General features: G+C 42.0%; 1 protein-coding gene across 2 annotated transcripts in view; it reads right to left on the reverse strand.

The window, feature by feature from the left end:
- Positions 1-21,074, reverse strand: part of pnpla6 (patatin-like phospholipase domain containing 6) — a 38,009-nt gene that overhangs the window by 10,763 nt on the left and 6,172 nt on the right. Inside the window, exons 2-30 of one of the 2 annotated variants that reach the window (XM_049571060.1) lie at positions 20,161-20,249; positions 17,623-17,676; positions 17,256-17,343; positions 17,056-17,138; positions 16,810-16,901; positions 16,545-16,685; positions 16,056-16,215; positions 14,806-14,886; positions 14,246-14,374; positions 13,235-13,315; positions 12,820-12,955; positions 12,549-12,623; positions 11,062-11,162; positions 10,458-10,637; positions 7,876-7,953; positions 7,165-7,370; positions 6,694-6,825; positions 6,415-6,538; positions 5,961-6,074; positions 5,805-5,880; positions 5,574-5,723; positions 5,375-5,438; positions 5,056-5,224; positions 4,749-4,931; positions 4,344-4,462; positions 3,823-3,979; positions 3,467-3,583; positions 3,251-3,320; positions 225-341 (exon numbers count right to left, since the gene is read on the reverse strand). In XM_049571060.1, coding sequence (XP_049427017.1) covers positions 225-341; positions 3,251-3,320; positions 3,467-3,583; positions 3,823-3,979; positions 4,344-4,462; positions 4,749-4,931; positions 5,056-5,224; positions 5,375-5,438; positions 5,574-5,723; positions 5,805-5,880; positions 5,961-6,074; positions 6,415-6,538; positions 6,694-6,825; positions 7,165-7,370; positions 7,876-7,953; positions 10,458-10,637; positions 11,062-11,162; positions 12,549-12,623; positions 12,820-12,955; positions 13,235-13,315; positions 14,246-14,374; positions 14,806-14,886; positions 16,056-16,215; positions 16,545-16,685; positions 16,810-16,901; positions 17,056-17,138; positions 17,256-17,343; positions 17,623-17,676; positions 20,161-20,208 — 3,325 coding nt within the window. In that variant the 5' untranslated portion in view covers positions 20,209-20,249. The remainder of the gene's footprint in view (positions 1-224; positions 342-3,250; positions 3,321-3,466; positions 3,584-3,822; positions 3,980-4,343; positions 4,463-4,748; positions 4,932-5,055; positions 5,225-5,374; positions 5,439-5,573; positions 5,724-5,804; positions 5,881-5,960; positions 6,075-6,414; positions 6,539-6,693; positions 6,826-7,164; positions 7,371-7,875; positions 7,954-10,457; positions 10,638-11,061; positions 11,163-12,548; positions 12,624-12,819; positions 12,956-13,234; positions 13,316-14,245; positions 14,375-14,805; positions 14,887-16,055; positions 16,216-16,544; positions 16,686-16,809; positions 16,902-17,055; positions 17,139-17,255; positions 17,344-17,622; positions 17,677-20,160; positions 20,250-21,074) is intronic. The other variant, XM_049571059.1, reaches the window with a different exon arrangement.

Raw genomic sequence — 21,074 nt, forward strand, 5'->3', positions numbered from 1 at the left:
GAAAGATGAGGCACTGATTTGATCAGTCCTAAGATATAAAGTGGATTAAGTCTTTCCTTCCAAACCATGGGCTCCCAATGTCCACCTGGTCAGGGTGGGGTTAGTTACAAGTGACAACTCGGGAGGGAGGAGGACGAGAAAGAGGAGGAGGGGTAGCCGAGTGGTTGGTTGTCGACTGAGGGATGAGGGAGGAGGTTTTGGTGAGCGGGTGTTTAAAATCTGACCTGGGACATTGTTAACATAGCAACCATCCACAAGCAAGTGGCCATCCTTGGGGTCGCACAGGGGAGGTAAATAGGGGGTGTAGGAGGCGCTGGCTCTAACATATCGCCAGACGCAACCTGTCGGGAAATGGAGATGGAGAAGGAGGAACACATCAAATATGGGCCGGACTTAACGCCACAGATGGAAAAAAGAGAGCTAGAGAGACAGAGGGAGAGAAGAATGCTGAAAGAGAGAGGAGAGAGGAAGAAATGGAGAGAAAGAAATGCCTGCAACATCGACAGCAGGAGTGCAAGAGGCTGCCAGGAGCAAGACAGAGGGGAAGGGGAACATAATGTCAACAAAATTTATTTCTTATGCTTACAGTCTCTCATCAAACGCAGTAAATTCTAGTCTGAGGCCAATTTCAGAAAAAGCAAACTCTTCAGCCTATTAAATCAAACTAATGGAAGGCTGATTAAGGAAGTACAACAGACTTTGTTTAGAAGGAAGACAAGATATAACCCAATAACATTTACAACAAACAACACAATTTAGTCTAACTAAAACCAGTCTGTGATATAAATGACAAAAAAATATGTTGGCGTAATGACACTAGATGTAAATACAGCTTAAGTGATGTTTGATATGTTCATTAGGCAAATTAAAACACGAGTAGTAGCATTGTTAGATGCCTGATCTGACAAGCAAGGTGGGAGAAAGACAGGCAGAGAGAGAGAGAAAGACAGAGAAGGAGAAAGAAAGATAAAGAAGGACAGAGAAAGAGAGGGGAGATAGAGTCCATCATTTCAAGAAGTGCTGTTTGGCGTTGAACTAAATTCTCCAAACTGTAGAGTGAAGAGAAAACTGCAAGTGAAACTGGACAAGGATTTACAGGAAAGATCTGTGATTTGCCATCTCAACTTTTCTCAAATCTCAGTCTAGTTTTTCTCACTGGATAAAACCAAAGGATGAAGCCTAAAATCCATGACACTGTGTACCTTACACCCTTCATAACAGTGTACAATAACTCTTTTCTTTTCCCCAAATGGCTGGAGCCACAGTGACATACTCAGAATAGCACCACGCTAGCGACGTTTGACAAAAGCACACCAGAGTAACTACAGAAAGCACAGAATGGTGATGAGTGAGAGAAGCAACATGGGATGTCATTAAGGAGCAATTAGGGAGAAGCAGGGTGGAGTGTTCTGGATCCTACATGTTGACACGGACATGGGACGGGAGACAGCATTTTGGGATCAGCAACTACACGGGTTATTTTGTCTAAGGCGTAACCTATAGATGGGCAGCTCTGTGACATCTCTATGTGCAAAGAGACCTGACGTAAGGGACATGTATACACTGTATACTGTATATAAGGCATAATCTGGGAGTTTAGACACAAATATGATGGATAAAAGACATGAAAAATCTACAGCTTTATCAATTTAGCATGTGAAAAGAGGAGACAGAAAAGAAAATAAAGATATAGAAACAGTTGTTAAGATGGAAAGAGACTGTAAAAATGAAGACAAAAGAGAAAGAAATGAAGGACGGAACTGAAAAGGGAAGAGTAGTAAAAGTGAGATAGCCAGATGATGGGAACAATTAGACAGAGAGAGGAAAAGGCTTTGCTCCAGCAGTTAATTCAGACACATGCCAGGATGCAAACATAAGCAAACCCCTCAAATCCAGTAATCAGCCTGAATTATAATAATTCAAAACACTGCCTTCACAGTGACAGTGCAATGTCTTGATTTCATGCACAACACTGTTGCATTACAGTGATGATGCTAAAAAGTTACATGGCCATCTGGAGTTGTGGGGTTGGTTGGGGGTCCTTTCAGGCTAGCTCTACATAAGCTAATGTTAGTGATGGTGCAATTTTTTTTTTTTTTTTACGCAAGTCAAACAGAACAAATTTGCAATTATTCCATACACAAGCATAATACCCTCTGCACAGTGTTTTCTTAAATACATATTCTTTTGTACATGTTGTCTAAGCCCTGGGCTGTGGCACACTCCAAACATGATTGAAACTGGCATGTTTATGTGGGCAAAATAGTGTGATTGCTACTAAAATGAAGCAATGCATTTGGCTTTTAGTGGCAGCAATGTATGCAGGCTGGCCACTCAAACTGATTTGGGTTGTTACACCACTCGGTAACATACTCCTGCTTGCAGTTCATCCACGATGTGATGTAAATGGCTACAGTTGTTCAAAAATGTTCTCTGAGCCTCATGTTCCTGGATTATATTCATCACATTTTACAAGTTTAAACATGTTTACATCTTGTTGTGAGGAACTACAACGTGTCTTCTTCCAAAGAGATCCACAAGTTCCCCCAGCTGGGGTGAACACTGTTGCACAAACACACCTACAGTTGCAGTGGGTATTTTTTTGGCTCAAGGTGCCATATTCAACAGCCATTTGAAAACAAACCGACTTCAGTTTAGTTTGGAGTATACCCCCCCCCCCCCAAACCATAAATCTAGGGCCATGCAGTCCTGTCACTCTAGATGATGCATAAGGCAATCAAATTAATGTATTGCCCCAAGTTGTGCCTACTAATACTATATTATTTATAGACTTGATGTATAAAGGATAAAAAATGCTACAGTGCCTAAAGTCACTTCTGACATCAACTGAGTGCAACAGCAAGCCAATATATTCACTTAGGCAACAGCTCTAGTTGCTTTGCCATTTTACTTGTGACTGACTGCTGCAAGCATTATTCACTGCTAAATTACTTTTGAAACATAAATTGATGACAGTGCCAATTTCACACATTAGTTTTCGGTCATTCAGAGCAGTATTATTGATTGAGCTGTGTTAAATGTTGACTTAAGCAATTACTCATGCCCTTTATTGTGTACTTGTTTGTGTGTTTGTGTTTATTTGTGCTCATCTAAAGCTATTACATGATGAACTCTGCTAACAAACAAGTACTGTCTTGAGAAGCTTATAATACACATTTAGCCAATCACCGTATAGTGATGTAAAAAAGAGGGGTGGTGACCCGATGCAGTCAGCTCAGCTGTCACTTACCATCCTGGTGAACACGCATGGCTGAGGCCGTGATGTCGGTGGTGACGTTAAAGTATGGCAGCCACAGGTCCTGGGGTTACAGAGAGTATTTCAGTGTCTTAATCTTGTTATTATTTTCCCAGTGACTGCATCAAAAACAAGACGCTGTTTTGTTCTGCCGCACTAAATAAATTTGCTGCGAACTTTGAAAAATGACTTTGTATCACTGTCCCTCACCTCAGCTTGCTTGTCCTGGAACACTTTATAGATGCTGGTGTTGAAGGCAGAACCGGAGAACATGGACGTGATGGGATAGGTCAGGTCCAGGACTGTTTTGAAGACTGAGTTCATTGCCTATTGAACAACAAATTACAGAGGAATACAAGTCTAATAATTATTACCTATTCTTGTCTAAAACCAAAATGGTTTTGCTTCTCAACAGCTGCTAAGCACTCCCCTTTAAATACACAGAAAGACACTAAATTGAAGGCTTCTGGGTGAGTTAACCTTGTTTACTTCACGAGCAAAATGTCATCTCAGATCATACGAGCATGACAGAATAACTGATTAATGGATGTAGACGTGCGCTGTACCTTGGACCACTCTCTGGCTCTCTGTTTGGTTCTGACGGCACTCCTCTCCTCAGCATACAGCGCGCCGATGAATGAGCCGATTGAGGTCCCACCCACTATGTCAATAGGAATCCCCGCTTCCTCCATAGCTTTGATCACACCCACATGCGAGCAGCCTCTGCATGAGGGAAAACAATCATGTTCGACAACAGTCACCTACACTCGATGACTTCATACGTTGTACCGTAGTATAAAAATTGACAGTGTTATCATACCTTCATTTTAAAAATGTCTTAGAGTTTGAAGTATAACATAACATTTGTTCAACCAATAAAAAAAAACTCCTTCTGTTTAAATTCCTTTAACGATCATTGTAACTGATAACAATGATTGCGCAGTACCAAATGGCTTGATATTTTCTGAGACGGTTATCATACCGTGAAATTTTCACACCATTTCAACCCTAATGTAAGACACAACCTGTTCTCCGCATGTCTGTACAGATGCTTGTGGCTTAGCCCTCTTTAGACAGCCCTGCTCACCTGGCTCCGCCTCCTCCCAGCACCACAGCGATGCTGTTTCCAGTCAGGACTCGGGCCAGCCGAGAGAAGTCACTGTGTCTGTCTGCGGTTTTCTCAAACACCTTCTCATACACCTCCCTCTGCACAAACGTAGAAAGTTAAGATTAAAATACAGTAAAAGCAGCTGCTTTCCATGAACAGCGTTCTTGCACTTATTTCATGCTGAAGCACCACTGATCTACCAGACCATCATTTCATGACTGCACTCTTTGTTTACAGTTATGAAGGAATGCCTAATCAATTTTTACAGTCCAATAGGTTGCCTGATTCTAGCCACTGTAACGTACCATAATACAATATATATGTCTACTAAAAATAACTAGTTCATAAAAGCAGCTAGAAATAGCGGTATGGTTTGTTTCGTACTAGTTTGCTGGGGCTGCGTCTGGAGAAAACCCTGCGGGGACACTTGAGGTGCAGGTGCCCGGAGCACCAGCTACGCATGTTGAGCCACTCAACCGTCCTGGAGGGGCCCGGCCCATCCTCTCTGTGCAAAAGAACCAGCTGCTTCAGAGCCCGGACTGCTGTGTTTTCCAGCATCTGCTCCAACTGGAGGGGAAGAGTAGAGGATGGAGACAAGAGTTAGGAAAGAGAAAGGGAAAGAAAATGTTATGATGTTTACTTGAAAGGTTTGTTTGTTAACGGAATTTTCCTCTCCTGGAAACACTCATACCTCTCCCAGGGCAGGCTCCTGGTCCCCCAGGCCCACGATGAGGATGCAGTCAGCCTGGCGGATGCAGCGCTGAGTCCATGGCGTCATGCTGTTGTCAGTCTGGTAGAGAACAATCCGGTTGATGTCCTCCTGCTGGGCCAGCCAGCCGGAGAGACGGTACTCATGGATACTGTTGGATACAGGAGAAAAGCGGGGATGAGGTTATGTTATAGTCCATTAAAACGATATCTACCAGTTTAATCATTCATTTAATCATTATAACTGTTACTGTTTATTTGTATGTGTGAAATCTATTGAGATATTTTTCAGATAGACTGACCTGTCCAAAGCAGAGGCGCCCAGTCGCTCTCTGATTATTTCGCTGGTTAACAGCAGAGTGGGCCCTGCAAAGAGACAGACAACAGAGGTAAAATGTATGAATACAAAAAACAGAATTAAAATATACTTCAGGTATAACCAGGAACTAAACAGAAATCCACCAATCCTGTTGCGGACAGCTGAAAAATCTGTGGACCTACCAATGGCATTGAGGGCATGGCTGAGCTCCAGGTTGAACGCATTGATCGGCACCTCATCGCATACAGGCAGGACAGCCACAGTGGAGAGGTTGCTGGCTGGGTTGGTGACATCAGCACTGGCTGTCATACTGGGCAGATTCAGGGCTGAACCTGGAGGACAGGACCAGATTATGTAAACGGAGTACGTTAAAGTACATATGTAGCATAAAATGCTCCGTATCATCACCTTACCTGAAAAGGGTCCACGACCCTGCTGCAGGTTCCCCAGAATCTTCTGGCCTAACAAGTGGATCAACCTCGTCACCACCTAAAAAGACATCAAGCATCAGAACCATTTCAGCCGTACACACAACCATAACCGAAACCAGATCAAGACAAGACACTGACCTGGGGATATCGTCTTTTGATGTTGTTGAGTGTTCCCTCTGGCAGTTTGACCAGCTCTGTGTCTCTCACAGCGTGGACGGTGGTGGCTCTTGGCTGTCTGGTCAAGGCTTCCACCTGAAGTATAAGGCAAGATCATGAGATGTAAAAACCATAATTAGAGTAAAAAGGTAATAGCAATGATAAATAATGGATCAATATTTCAAGCAACATGATTGGGCTTGTCATTTTAGATGGAATAGTGTAAAAATATTTAAAGACATACAGTAAATTTCATTTTAAAATACTGATCTAGTACAGAAATCACTGTGCTACTCACAACAGCAATTCAGCAATGTATCAAAATAATCCTTTTTAAATTAATCATTCTCAACTCTACATTTCATTTTGATAACTGAGGTGTCTTTAACATGCAGGCAGAATGATGCTGTGACTGAGGGGAAAAGATTTGCCTCACCACTCCGATGAGATCTCCTCTGCCGTATTCCCCAACTAGTTCTTTCTTGCCATTTGCCTTGCGGATGACTGAACGCAGACGTCCATTCAGAACAATGTAGGTGCAGTCTGACTGGTCATCTTGTCTGTGTGTGCGTGTGTGTATGAAGAGAAAATAAAACAGATATTACAGTAGCCATTACAACTTAACAGTAAACTGAGCAAATGAACAAAGATATGATGTTACAAGAGGACAGTGACAAAGTACAGCTTGCATTAAGAAGAGAAATATTTGTCATACCTGTAGAGGGCTCTGCCGGCCTCCACAGCCATCCAGTCAATAGCAAAGTCCATCTGTCTGACAAAAGGGGACATGCGGATGGCCACCGTGTGAGCAGCACTCAGCACCACACTGGGCTGCTCCCTCATGATCCTGCAGGGGGCAGAATACAGTACACATACAGACATGAGCAATAGCAGCTATACAGTATATATATATATATGGTTTGTAAGCAGATGATTTATAGTAGAACTGAATGGATACAGCAATTATGGAAGATCAATCAGTCTGTGTAACAAGAGTTAATTTGAAATTGATATTTCAAAGACTTTGGAATGTTTAATTGCATTATAGGACATTAAATGGCACACTGTTATTTTATTAATGAGAGGACATAAATAATATCACACTCATGCCTGCTGAAAATGGACTGTAAATCTTTTATAAACACTCCTTGTTCTCGTTTGTTCACATCAGAGGCGATCCACTCACTCGTAGAAATCAGACTTTGAGATCTTCAGGTAAGTGCAGTCTCGGACGGCCTTGATGGTGAAGATGAGGGGCTCTCCGGTGAGCACGGCGAGCTGACCCACCATCTCCCCCGGGTGGGTCACGAACAAGCAGACGGCTTCCTGCTTGTCAATCATACGTTGGTAGACATGCAAACAGCCAGAGAGGACAAAGTGCAGACTCACGTCCTAAAAGAGGGAAATGAGAAACAGAAACAGGGGATGGGAAAAATAATGTTGCTGTTATGTGACACATTCAAGTTTTTGTTGCAATGACTCAGTCACCATATTAGATAATATACTTGCTACTACTACTAGAACTACTATACTGCCCTACAAAAGTAAAGCACAGTGGCTATATATTTGGTCAAAATCGAGGAAAGACATGAATCTTTTTGAAACTTTTTTTAAAGATCTGTTTTACAATATCAAAAAATATACACAAAAATAAATAAAATAAAGTAACTATGGACAGACAGGTAGTGATGAGAGTCGTACATTTATATTTAAATTTTTAAAACATTTTCCCCTTAAGTCTGTTAGAAATAATCAAATAATTGACCTTAAAAGACATAGCATTAAATTAAAATCCTTTTTTCCCTCAACTGCTTCTGTAGTTGCTGCACTCTGCCTTTGTACGGCAATATACAGCTAAAGGCAGACAGATGGGTTCGGTATCTTTTATGATAAGTACCTGGTCTCCCTGTCTGGCTAAGACGGCTCCAGCTTTTGCATGGTGCAGAGTCACTTTCCCATTTATCAAGGATGGCTCCTGGATTTAAGGAGAAAGACAGAATAAGAGTCAAACACTTAGTAATAAAAGAGTGAGTCAAAGAGGAGTGAGAGAAAATGTATCCTTTGTTCACCATTGGATGAAAATCTGACGGATCATTCTGCAACATTCACTAAATCTATCATCCAGTTACACCAACATGATCTTTTGAAATATTAGGTGCAGCAATACCTCTTCAGAGGCGCACAGAGAGAGTTTACCACATGTTGCATCAAACACATGTATACAACTTCCCACCAGATTTCGTCTTGAGTTGAAAACTGCATCTGAATTTAATCTGTATAGATGTGGCCAAGACCCGTTGAGCGTTCTGGATTGTCTTACCTACCAACGCAATCTGTTAGTGGTCTCAAGTCCAGCTGAACTCTGGTTTGTCATCATTGCTAATATACAGTGGGGGAAAAAAGTTTTCGGACACCCCATGCATTTGTGAAATATTGCATTAAGAATCACTCTTAGGTCTTCAAGTGCAATTTCTTTTAGTACAGTCACAGCTAAACTACTAAATAAATCCTAAAAAAGCCATTAAAAACTTAAAATTGATTGGTTCCATAAAAATACATAAGAAATTTTGAGTATTGGGTCATTTTGGTACCAGTGATGAAGGTCGTTCTTTTTGTTAAAAGACACAATTTTTGCTGCCAAGCTTCGTGTCTACATAAAGCCAGCACATTTGAAAGTTCTTCAGACACAAAAATGGCTAAAACAAGGAACCTAACGCAGGAAACACGCCTGAAGATAAAGATTCTCAGACAGGAAGGGTACAGCTGCCGCCAGATAGCCAGGAAGTGCAGATGCAGTCCTTCAGCAGTTGGATACACTCTGCAGAAATACAGACGAACCAACAGCTTGGAAGACAAACCAAGATCTGGGCGTCCAAGGGTTTCTTCAGCAAGAAATGGCCGCATCCTGATCCGCATGTGCAGGCAAAACCGCCGAATGACATCACAGGAGCTTCAGCAGCATTGGTCAAACCAAACTGGTGTCCAGTGTTCCACCCGCACTGTACGTGGCCGATTTTTAGATCATGGCTTAAGGTCCTACAAGGCTATCAAGAAGCCCCTGATCAATGAGAGACAGAGGTTAGCCCGGTGTCGTTGGGCCCAGGCACACAAGAACTGGACAGCCAGGAATTGGAAGAAGATTTTGTGGTCAGATGAGTCCAGTTTCCAGCTTTATCTTCCTCCTACTAATGTGAGTGCACGCAGAAGACCAGGCGAAGCATTATCTCCAGCATGTACAGTACCTACTGTCAAGCATGGTGGAGGCAGTATCATGGTTTGGGGATGCATGAGTGCTGCTGGTGTTGGTCATCTCACTGTCTGTGATGGCACATTGAACTCTACCAAGTATTGTACCATTCTTGAAACCCACATGCTCCCTTCTGCGTGCACTGTTCCGTCGAGGTAAAAACTGGATGTTTCAACAAGATAATGCCCCTTGCCACACATCCAGGGCCAGTAGAACTTGGCTGCAGGAGCACAGTATCCAGGTCTTAGAGTGGCCAGCTCAATCCCCGGACATGAGCCCCATTGAAAATCTGTGGTGGATTATCAAAAGGTCTGTTTCAAAGAATAAACCAAAGAATTTAGAAGAATTAAAAGCAGTAATTCAAGAAGAATGGGACAAGATTACCCCTCAACAGTGTGAAAGGCTCGTGGGGAACATGTCAGCCAGGATTAGAGCTCTACTACGTGCCAATGGCAGGACTACTAAATATTAATTTGATGATGTGATGGTTTATTTATTTTCTGTTCAGTTTTGAACACATTCTCTGTTATTTGTTGACTTTGATACCAACAATGTTGAGAACTGACATATTGAAACTGTCAAGAATTTAGTTTTGTTAGTTTTTCTTGTAAACAATAAACAAAAAAATATAATTTGTATTTGTTTGTATCTGTCTAATGCAGCCACACCTTTCGAAACACAAAAAAGATTTTTCCACAAATATTTCATGATAATATTTGAGATTGTGTAAAATTTTAAGGGTGTCCGAAAACTTTTTTCCACCACTGTATATTACCAAACACATATGAGAGATTGTGTCTTGAATCTGCAGCCCGCCCTAGCCGCCTGCTCCTCTGACTGACCCCCTTTCCACATCATAATCTGTCAGCAGATGCTCCACAGTGATTTGCGACAATGTGCTCATTCATGCAGAAACAGAATAATGAGCATATTATTTTTTTAGTTAACCCACGAGAATTTGGTCCTACAGTATACATGATGATTGGAACTGCATGTTTATATCCAGCTTTACTTGCACAGGTTTGACTGTTTCAGCTGAAAAATCCATCTGATTAAAATACTAAAAATGTATACACCTCAGTTTGTGTTAAATAGTGTGTGAAAAATACTTGACAAGAAGTTCTGCTTTATGTTTCCTTTAAAACAATGTCTGTGGCTACTTTATTAGTGTCATGTGATGCCATTACATAATAACGTAAAGATGCTAACAGGAACCAAACAAGAAAACAAACCTCAATCTTCATGAGTTTGAGGATCTCTTTCTGAGCTTCCTCAAACAAAGCAGCACAGGACCGACTGGACACGGGTGTGAAGATATTGTCCACTCCCGACTCTTCCTCTGGATACAGATAGATCCCTGAGGGAACCTCGTCTACTGTCACCCTCCTCTCCCGCTGGTCCTGGGATACAGACTGTGATGGTACAAACAGAGGAAAATGTTTGACGGGTTTCACTCTTAAATAGGACTTCCTACTGTTAAAAATACGAAGATCTACCCCTACACAACTAGAATCTATTAATTACTATGATGAGATGTTATGCTTTGGAATAACACGAATATTTCAATACCACACAGCGGAGAGCATTCCTAGTAAAACTTTGTTTGTTAAAAATTGTTATTTCTCAGGAAAAAACATTTTTGAAGCATCAGAGACACTTAATTTTTAATATTTGGGGCATTTATATGGGATATATTTTGTTGTTATTCATGCCAGGTAGTGGATTTTCAGTCTTTGCTCTAAAACACTGTACCTGCTGGTGTAATTACCCAGTTCTATTTCAGGAGATCAATCAACCTTATCTCATTTATGTCCCAAGAGTCTGCAGTTTACTGACCCGAGTAAACGTAGGAGGAGTGTTGCCATCCTCTGCAGAGACAGAGATCCGTCCCCGTTCGTACGCCATGTCAAAGTCCGATCTCAGACTTTTCTGTATACCTGCACAAACAAAATTCAGACCTTCAGTCTTTCATCAACATTCTGCTTTTGTTAAGTAAAAACATACATCTTAACTTCGGCAGTCACTGTGTTTGAATAGAACAAATGAAAAGCTTAATAATCCAAATAGAAGAAGAGGCAAAATATTTGGCTTGAATAAAAAAAAGGATCATGAATCTATAAGCTACAGCAGGTTTCACAAACCAGAAACATGTTGGCTACACAATGCTTTTAAATTAAGAACAGCCTTTTTTAAGTCAGTGAGGCGATTATCCTATAAACCTTTATGAGAACAATCAGATGATTTGTATAACTGTGTTCCCTTTTCCTGAGTATAAACATTGGTGGTTCAGAAACAAGATGGTGCACTTCAGGGTAATTTCCTGTACCTGGGTCATGTGGGTTTCACCACTGCCCCGCTGTCACATATATTCAGAACATTCTGACACTAAGATGGTATTTTTCAGGCAGACAAAAGTACCACACTCTCACAGTATGGCTTCTACTCGGCTGGCATGAGATATTAAGCCTGCAGATAAAACGAGTAGGGCTGAACACACTAAGAAGACAGGAAGTGTATACCATTTCATACTATTGGCACAGCTTATAATGCATCATATGTTGTTTTGGTATAAACACGATGAACAAAAGTACATTTTTTTTAAACAAATGCCTGTACCAAAAGTTTGAAACATCAGATAGCTCAAAAATCTTTTTTTCTGTTTTTTTAAACACATTGGACAGCTTGAGTAAGCCTTTCATTCTCATACTAGACAGGTTTGCAGAGGGGCAAGGAGTTTGACGGGCTCAAAACAAATCAAATCTCAATCTCTGCAAATTCAACATGATGGACCTGTCCGCTTCTATTGCCATGAAGGCATCAGTGAGAAAATGTGGGCAGTGGGAGTGTTTGCCTTCACAGCTGTCTATCATGTTTCAACATCTGTGTCTTCATGCCTTAAATTTCTCAATGCCAATGTGCCGTTACCTGCAGATGGTTTAGGTAGCCTTTTTTTAACCTTTGTAACAGCACTGTGCTTCATCTGACAGAGAATGGAGAACCTGTCTTTTCAAGCAGGTACAGCGAGGTAAATAACTGTTTATACCTGTGCTTAAGAAGCTGGGTAGAGGGGTGAATAGTCTGATATGACGTGTGTGAATATGCCCAAAAGACCAGGTACGTGTTATGTAATGCAATTAGGTATGACATCAATGGAGCTGAGTCAGTAGGTTTAAGGATATGTGTGCCAAACCCTTCTGTGGTGTAGTTGCATCATTCAACAACTCTTCCTCATCTTCTTCTCAAGTAGGTCCCAAGCACCTCAGTAATGTTTACACACAAGTACTTTCTCAAAATAGCACATGAACAGGAGAGAAGTCCCTCACCAGCGATGTCCACAGGCATGGAGATGGTCCTGCTAAGAGTTGGCACTGTTGCTCCATCCTTCCCTTGTTCCCCTCCTGTACATAAAGAAAACCCAAAGATGAAACACTTAACAAGCAGCCAAACACAAAACAAGGGAGGAAAATGGAGAGTCGAGATATTTATATAATTAAAATTAACTGACTCAACCTCTCAGAGTGACTTTAGTAGTATCTCACAGAGTTAATCATTTCCAAAGAAAATTTTATCGTCCTGTTACAGTCTTCTCCCTACCTGAAGCTTCACCCTTAATGGCAGCTTCCCGGTGCTCCTCTGTCACGGTCAGGCTGCCAAAGCGCTTGCCATGTCGTATGGGACTGGTGCGAGTTGGGTGGGGAGACGGAGGTGGCAGGCGCGAGGGCTGCATTTCCTATAGGACAAGTGCAAATGGTATGTGGTATCGTGTGTGTGTGTGTGTGTGTGTGTTTGTGTGTGTGTGTGTGTGTATGTGTGATGGGGGAGAGTGGAAACAGAGACACAACATTAGCATTTAGCGACTCAAATCATAATAAAAGCAGCATGTGTACTGAGCTAATGATGTAGAATTCCTGATAAATGCCAAACCACATCACCAACAGATGTTTGCATGGGACCGTCTGGTGTACTGAGTGTGTATATGTCTGCATGTGCGTGTGCATGATAAACTCACATGGCTGAAGAGCTCATTGGTGAGGCCCAGATAGTTGTGCAGGGCTAGGACTGTAACTCTTTGGAGACGAACCATGATAATCTGAGCAGAATAAAACAGGAAGTGAGTCATTTTCCACACATAGAAACCGACAGATGATTTTATCAAAACCACTTCAGTTTTACGAGCGAGCATACATTTATTGCTGACAGGAGTGGGAAACAAAACAGGAGAGAGACAGAGAGAGAAAAACAGGGTTCCTTCAGCTTAAGGCAATTTAGATTTAAGACTTTTCTTCAAGCCACTTGGAATGAAATTTAAGACCAATTTTACGACAACCAAGATTTGAAAAACAAATGTGAACCGACATCAATTACTTTGGGTTGGGGACAATTTTGCCCAAATATTTATTGTTACATAAAACATGATTACTTTTGTTCTAATGAAAAAGTTAGATTATCTACCTTAAATGTTGAAAAAACAAAAAAACAAAAAAACAAAAACAAAAAAAAACAGTTTATTGGCATGGTGGAGACGAGGGTAGAACTAGAAGTAACTGCAGTCTGTTGGCATGCTCTCTGGGCGACTCTATGTTTCTCACTCGGCATGTCTGATTCCACAGACTCAATTCCCATCATACTGAGTTTGAAAACCTTTTTAAATGTACTGAGCTGCGAAATCTTGAATCTGCACTTGCCCCTGTCATTCAGGATGCAGTGATAGTTAGCTAGCAGACACTGGATCTTTAGCCAGAAACAAAATAAGAATGTTGTTCATTCCACTATCTTTATCTGCCTAATGTTTAGGCAAGAGGAAATTTCTTACCTACTATTTTAAGATTTTGCAATGCAATGTCAAAAAACAATCATAAAATCCTACTCTCCTTGTCCTAAACATTTTTAAGACTTTAAGATATTTTAATTGCAGTTAAGACCTTATTTTTAGATTACTGAATTTAATGCCTTTTTCGACTTTTTAAGGATCTGTGGGAAACCTGGAAGAAAAATCAACAGATTAACACACACAGCTCACCTGTACGACCCGCACCAGGCTCTCAGGGTACTTCTCAAATATAGAGAGGAAGGCCTCTACAGGTAAACGGAGAACAGTTGAAACCTCTGCAGCCCGTGCCGACACCGTTTTGTAAGGCTTCTGGTGGCCCTGGACACAAAGATTTTACAGAACACTTCAGAAAATGTTCACATTTTAAGAAGCTATGATGTGAGGGGTTGCTTCTTTTGGACAGTTCTTACAGTGATGTTGATTTTAATGTATTTAAAAAAAATGAAAATCAATTTAACCGTCTTTATTAAGATGGGCATTTACATCCCACTGCCTCTATTCAGTCTATTACAGGATATACAGATCAATGTATGAGTCACGCGTATGCCAGACGGAGAGGGTTAGATGAGTCAGCCGGTGAATGTGAATGATGTGAGGGAGGAAAGAAGTGGGTGGGGTCCAACACACTGATAGCCAGGGCTGCATGTCTTTCAGGAGTGTAAATAATTTTTGCATGTTTGGAGAAAGCCTGTGTGTACAGGTGTGACGCAGCACACTTGTCTGTGCAGATTTGTGTGGGTGTGACCTACTGTGATGACATCCAGGATGCTGAGGAGGCTGTGGACACTGTCTCCTGGGTAAACTTCCTTCACCACACTTTCTTTGCCATCCTGAAAGATGAAGAGGAGAAGACATGCACATCATGTAACCTACATTCATGAGCTGTTCTAGGAACTTAGCAGATATACATAGGTTTACAGATAGAGATAAAGCCTGGACTGAAATCTCTGCAAGGACAAATATCCCATCAAAAACCCTATTTGCATGAGAGTAAAACCTGGGGACAGCGGAGGTCGTCTGTGAACTTGATCCTGTGTGAATCTGCCATGTCAGTATTGTCTAAGGTATATATTCCACCACAAATTACCTACCATAATTCGCCAAACACAGACGTGTGATAATATTAGTCCAGTGTGAATTCGCATCTCTGTGATTTGGGGTCGCATTTACATATTTTGTTCACCCTGCACCTCTGTTCGGCCTCTTTCTCAGTCAGGAATCATGGAGGTTGCGTTTACGATTACAAACAAAAGTTTTGACAGCAGTGTGGGTGCAGGAGGCTCATCTTGCTACACAGCATGGAGACCCGTTCGCAGAAAGAGCAAACTTAAATCCATCAGAGGAGGGATATATCAAAATAACGTGCGATAGTGTGTGGCAGAATCACTTTTGTTTGTTGAACCCACGTTGGAAAAAACAGGTTAACATTGTAAATCATGAGAATGGCCATCATACTGTCCCTTCTAAGTGCCTTACACAGACACAGAGTTTATAACATCTTTATGACTAGAAATACTTGACACACAGTGCTGAGCTGCATCTCAAATTAATCCTCAGGTCCCCTGCTTTCAGCTGATGTATATCACTTCTAAGAGGCATATACTGGTGACCTGCTAGCTCCCCCTAAAGACCCCCTGCCCCCCTTAAAAAAGATAAAACTGGTCTACTATAGGGAGGGGTGGAATAGAAGAGGTTAAATGCCACTGAAACTGGCTGCAGGATACGTATTTGTTATTAAAAAAGCAACCTTTGCTAACAGCCATATCGGCCTTCTTCCCTGATGAGATTATCATGAGTCAAATGCTAATAGATGCTAATGTGCTGTTAGAGTCAGAGCTCCCGTGGTTAAGCCCCTTACTGGATTTTCTCCCATGTGCTGTAACTTTTTACACATTAGGTAATATAATCCTCAAACACATAAACAACGATGGCATGCATGAAACAACCAGGTAATGAGGATAAACGGGCATGCGTGCACTGTACACACAAGCCTGCGTACCGTTCCAGTAAGGCACAATTCTAGTTTCCCATCCTGAACCACGTAGATGCTGCTGTCGGGCTGGCCCGGCCTGAAGACGTACTCCCCTTGTTGGAACTGCACGAACACCATGTGTTTACACAGCTCCAGGAAGAGGGGCTTCTCAAAGTGACCCAGCACACTGCAGTGAAGGATGACACAGAGGTTAGGAGGTTTGTACACAGTTTGTATATTCGAAAATGTGGAGCTTTTTTTAATCTGTGTTAAGTTGTGTGGAATGCTATTAACTGAGTTTTATGAGAGCAGTTTGCTTGGCAACCACTGCACAACAAAATCACACATCTCATCTGGCATGTTTGCAAAAGCAAAGGTCATGTCTCACAGGAGTCGCTTATAAATCATGCAAATGAACTCTGTGATGTACAGACATGTTTGGGCATTTAGAACACTGTGTTTCACACAGGTAACTATAACACAATTACGCAGACGTGACAAAGACGACAAACCTACCGGACATTTTTGAGCATGTAGAGCACCTCGGAGGGGAGGTGGGAGTTGGCCACGTCAAACTCGGTGAGGTCAGCCTCCAGCACCGAGGGAGGGGGCTCCTTGGCCTGCAGGGTGGGCACCTCCTTCTTAAAGCGCAGGATCCTGCACGTCAGAAAGACACAAAAACAGAGGCATGAGATGAAGAGATAGTAAAGTGTGTGCACCAGTCACAGTGTACTGGTCATTGAAGTTTTATTGTTGGGTAAGGTGAGCTTCTTTTGTGTACTTTTTGGCAATGTTGAGCATCTTCTGCTTCTTCTTTAGGCGCGGCCGAGAGGAAGAGGATGTACCCACCAGGGAAGAGGTAGACTGCGAGACCTGTTGGGAAACACATAGGTTTAAAAAGTGCCATTATTTTTGCCGTAGTAGTAGACTAAAGAGCTGAGGAATGACATAACTGAGGGTCAAAGCTAACCAGTGATAACTACAACACTAGTTTGCATACTGGCTGTTATGCCAGCCACACACTCACTTTACGCATTATCTTTCGCCCGTAGAACATGACTTTGTCTCTCTTGCGAAAGCGGTACTTGGGTGCCTCCTGAGCTTCTCGGTCTGCAAAATATAAGACATGACAAATTACCACAGAAATACATATAAGTTCACATTTTCCGTAACTATGATGTCATGTGAGATGTGCATGGTGAGATGGGGTTTTCAGCAATTACTGACTTCGAAGCTGGATCCTCCTTAAGATGAAGAAGATGAGGATGGCGATGAGGACTATGGCGATGCCAGCACCAATCACCATCCCCACCATCTGAGGAGAAAGGGGAAAAAAAGGCTCTGTCATCTCATGCATTGCAATTTAGTCCCTGTTTTAGCTGATATGTGCACAGGGTCAAATGTTACATTATGACAAAATGTAATAGCTGCAGCACTTAAATTATATTGACCTGGATGTTTTAATGTATTAAAAATATAACTGCAGTATTTCAACTACATTTTTATCTACAAGTATTAATGGGCTACACTTTATTTCTCTCTTCTCATCGCGAAACATGTACAGTATGGTAGTAATACAGCTCCCTGCACTCACCATGCTCGTCTGTAGTTCCTCCTCCACTAATATCTTGATGTTTTCAAACCCGTCCTAATAAACACAGAAATACACAGAAAACACTCAATCAAACAAACCTAAACTTCTTCTGGCAGCGAGTTGCTCAGTAGCATACCCAGCGGTTGCAACCTCCTGCAGTACGCTGAGACTGAAACACTGTGTGGGCCTGCAGGTTTAAATTCCACTGAAGTGTACTGGAATGTGGGAATAAGGCATTTGCCCCGGAGACAGGAATGTCTGACAATCAGTGCCAAGACACAAGAGGAGAAGGGGATGGACATCTGACCTTCTCCACCCTTCTGCCCTTACATGTGTCTTACAACTACATTTCCCAAAGCGTAAAGAGGGAAAAACCAGGGCTGTATGGCACAGTGTAGCCCAGGGGAGCAAAGATTTTCCATGATAATACCTTAACAAACCTGTACCTGCAGGGAGTGCACAGGTCCTGAAGCCAAGATTAGTTTGTTTGTTTTGCAGGCAACCGATCCAAAGAATGCAGATGGCAGTGAACTGAAAAACGGGCAGACTGAGCCTCAAAAAAAAGAGAGACTGTGCTCAGAAAATAACAAAAGAAGATGCTCAAAAAAAGCCTATCAGGCTCTGAGTGTTCTGCAGGAGAGGCCACAGTCCACAGATCACTCTACAAGATAACCCCCCCTTCCTAACTTACTTAAGTGGTTGGGACAGTCTGATCTGGCTTTGAATAGGCATAAAAAATTATGTAGTATGACCTCGTCGTAACTGATTTCCACCCTTGTGTGGTATGGCTGTGTCCATGTCAGTCACACATTGATGTAGGGAATAATATGGTCTGCTGCTGCTATGAGACAGTGTTGCTTCCCTACATACAGACAAGGCCCGGGGCTGACAGCAAGACGTAATGAAAACTGATGGGAGCTGGACTCTGGGCGAGGCAGAGGGGAGACAAAAGGCAACTAAGAATGACAGAAACCAAGAAAGAAAAGATAAGAGGAAAACATAAGAACAACAAGGAAGTGGCTTGTTTGTAATATAGTGCATTGCCTTCCATAAACAAGCAGCTACACAGAGAGAAGAGAAAGCAGAGTAGTTTTCCTTTTGGCTTGATTAAGGAGACTTTTACAGGCTAACTAAAGTCCATCGAACATCAAACTAAGCACTTTTTTTACACATCAAAATGAGACTGTCAGTGCAGGGAGTGGAGATTGTGTGGCCAAGATAAGCTTGTTTACTCTGTGTGTATATGTGTGTAGCCATCAGATAAAGCATCACAAGAGAAAGAGTAACATGTTTTTAGTGTTCTGGCTGACAGCCAGTCAGACTACATGTCTGTTATCAGTGGTTATTGATTAGTGTGTGAGGAGCTAAGAGTTATTTGGCAGTAAAAGGCCCAGGCTAGACACTAGGGACATTGTCAGTGAGGGCTGACAGATGGGTGAGTGCACAGGCTGGATGTGCACACAGGAATACACTTTAGCTGGAGGCTTCAAGTAGGCGCAATAGAGTTTGGAAATCAAACTGTACGTGTGGAAAGTGTAGTAAAGGTGTTGGCTAAAAAACAAGCAGAAGTCTCTACAGTTTGTGCAGTGCTAGAAGGCTGAGAGTCATGTTTCACATGCTGCTATGCATATGAGTACATTGTCGTATAACAATAATAACTTTATTTGCACAGCACCTTTCAAAACTACAGTTTCAAAGTGCCTCACACACACAAGGACTCACATAAAAAATGATGGGTTAACATATATCAGAAAAAAATCGACTGTGTTGTATCTCTACTCTTTAGTCATTATATTTATCATAATTCAGAGAAACTCTTTCCCATGTAAATTTCAGGATGAGCCTGGCAGGTCTGGACACTGTACTGGGTTTTGGGTCGAGTTCAAGACATTTTGTCATGTACAGCTTCGGGCTAAGGTCTGGATCTGGAAAATAGGAGAAGCAACGTAGGAAAAAAAGACAAAAGGCATAGTCTGCGCAATGTATTAGACTGGCAAGCTAACAGTCAGCAACGGGGAAAATGTTGCAAAACCTTTATTTCAAGGGGAAACTCAAAATCCCCAATGACTTGGGGAAGGCTGCTTCATTGTGGGAATATTATGACCTGCGATTGTGGCGTTTTGAACTCTCAAGTTCAGCTGGGAAAGAAGTTCTGAGTTTAATAAGGTCACTTTGAGATTGATGCCAGTATGGCAATTTGCTGTTATGAGCTGCTATGGTGTCCTGTGCTGCTAGTGTTATCACCACTAACCATATAGTGTATTTTCTCATTAGCTAATATAAGATACTGTTGTGTAAGACCAATATGACTGTTTACAGATCATTTATGTATTATTTGTGACAGACTCTTTGTCTAAAACAGGCCTTCTCTTTCCCTCTAATGGATGAAATCTGGCAGTACAAATTAGGCTTCCCCTTCTGTGAGCCCCCTTTCCAATTTCCGATGGCATCCAGTGCATTTACGTGTATACCCAGGTTTTGTTGCTTTACCCCAATGTGTTTTATCATCATGCAAATACATCCAGTGAGCATACCGACCTCTGGGTTCTCTGCCTGGACCTCTTGCTCCGAGGTACTCTGTCCCATTGTAACCCTGTTTCTTCATAGGGATGGTCCATCAACGGCCACTGGAAAAAACACAGACATGCACTAAGCAGGACTTCTTCATGAAAGACAATCTGACATGTCACAGCAGAAAAAGAACGCAGTGAATAGTTGAATGTCTGCTGTAAAGATGGTCTATTGAAGGGGAAAACATGCCAATGTTAATTCATGCACGCAAACACCTAGAGAAATTAAAATCTTTTTCCTGGCTTTTCAGCTGCATCCACGGACAGAGGCGCCACCTCACTTGTAAAAACTCGACATCCACAAATATCCACTCACACCTCAGGATGCAGCAGAGTTTCTTTGAGGCTGCTGCCCATTGTCTGGCTATTTGAGGCCTTTCTCATTTCCTGTGAACTACAAAATTACCTCAGCACAGTTTGTACTCCTATTAAGCAAAATGCTTTACTGCAACTATGGAGATGCATGCACACAAACAAACGCTAAATTGCTCCAAGCTCCTGCAAACTAGTAAAGACACAACAGGAAATGCTGTTTAACAAATGAGGGAATACAAAGCTGTTAGCACAAGCCTTTTCCTTGGGGCAGCAGATTTGGAAGTCCCTGTTTGTATTCTTAACTGTCTGGTCTGTCTGTAACAGTCATACTTAATCTCTCCTTAAAATCGCTTTAACAGAGGACTAGAATCGAGAGAAGGATCAAATTATTGCATCCTACTGCTGAGGACACTGGGCCAAGCTTTGTCTCCATCATACACACACACACACACACACACACACACACACACACACACACACACAGCAGGCTATCTAGATAACAGATAAAAAAACGATCCAGATGGTAACCCCTTCCCCTCTTTTTATCCATCCATCCCTCTCCATTCA

The sequence above is a fragment of the Epinephelus fuscoguttatus genome, linkage group LG3 (genome assembly GCF_011397635.1).
Source record: "Epinephelus fuscoguttatus linkage group LG3, E.fuscoguttatus.final_Chr_v1".
Lineage (NCBI taxonomy): Eukaryota > Metazoa > Chordata > Actinopteri > Perciformes > Serranidae > Epinephelus > Epinephelus fuscoguttatus.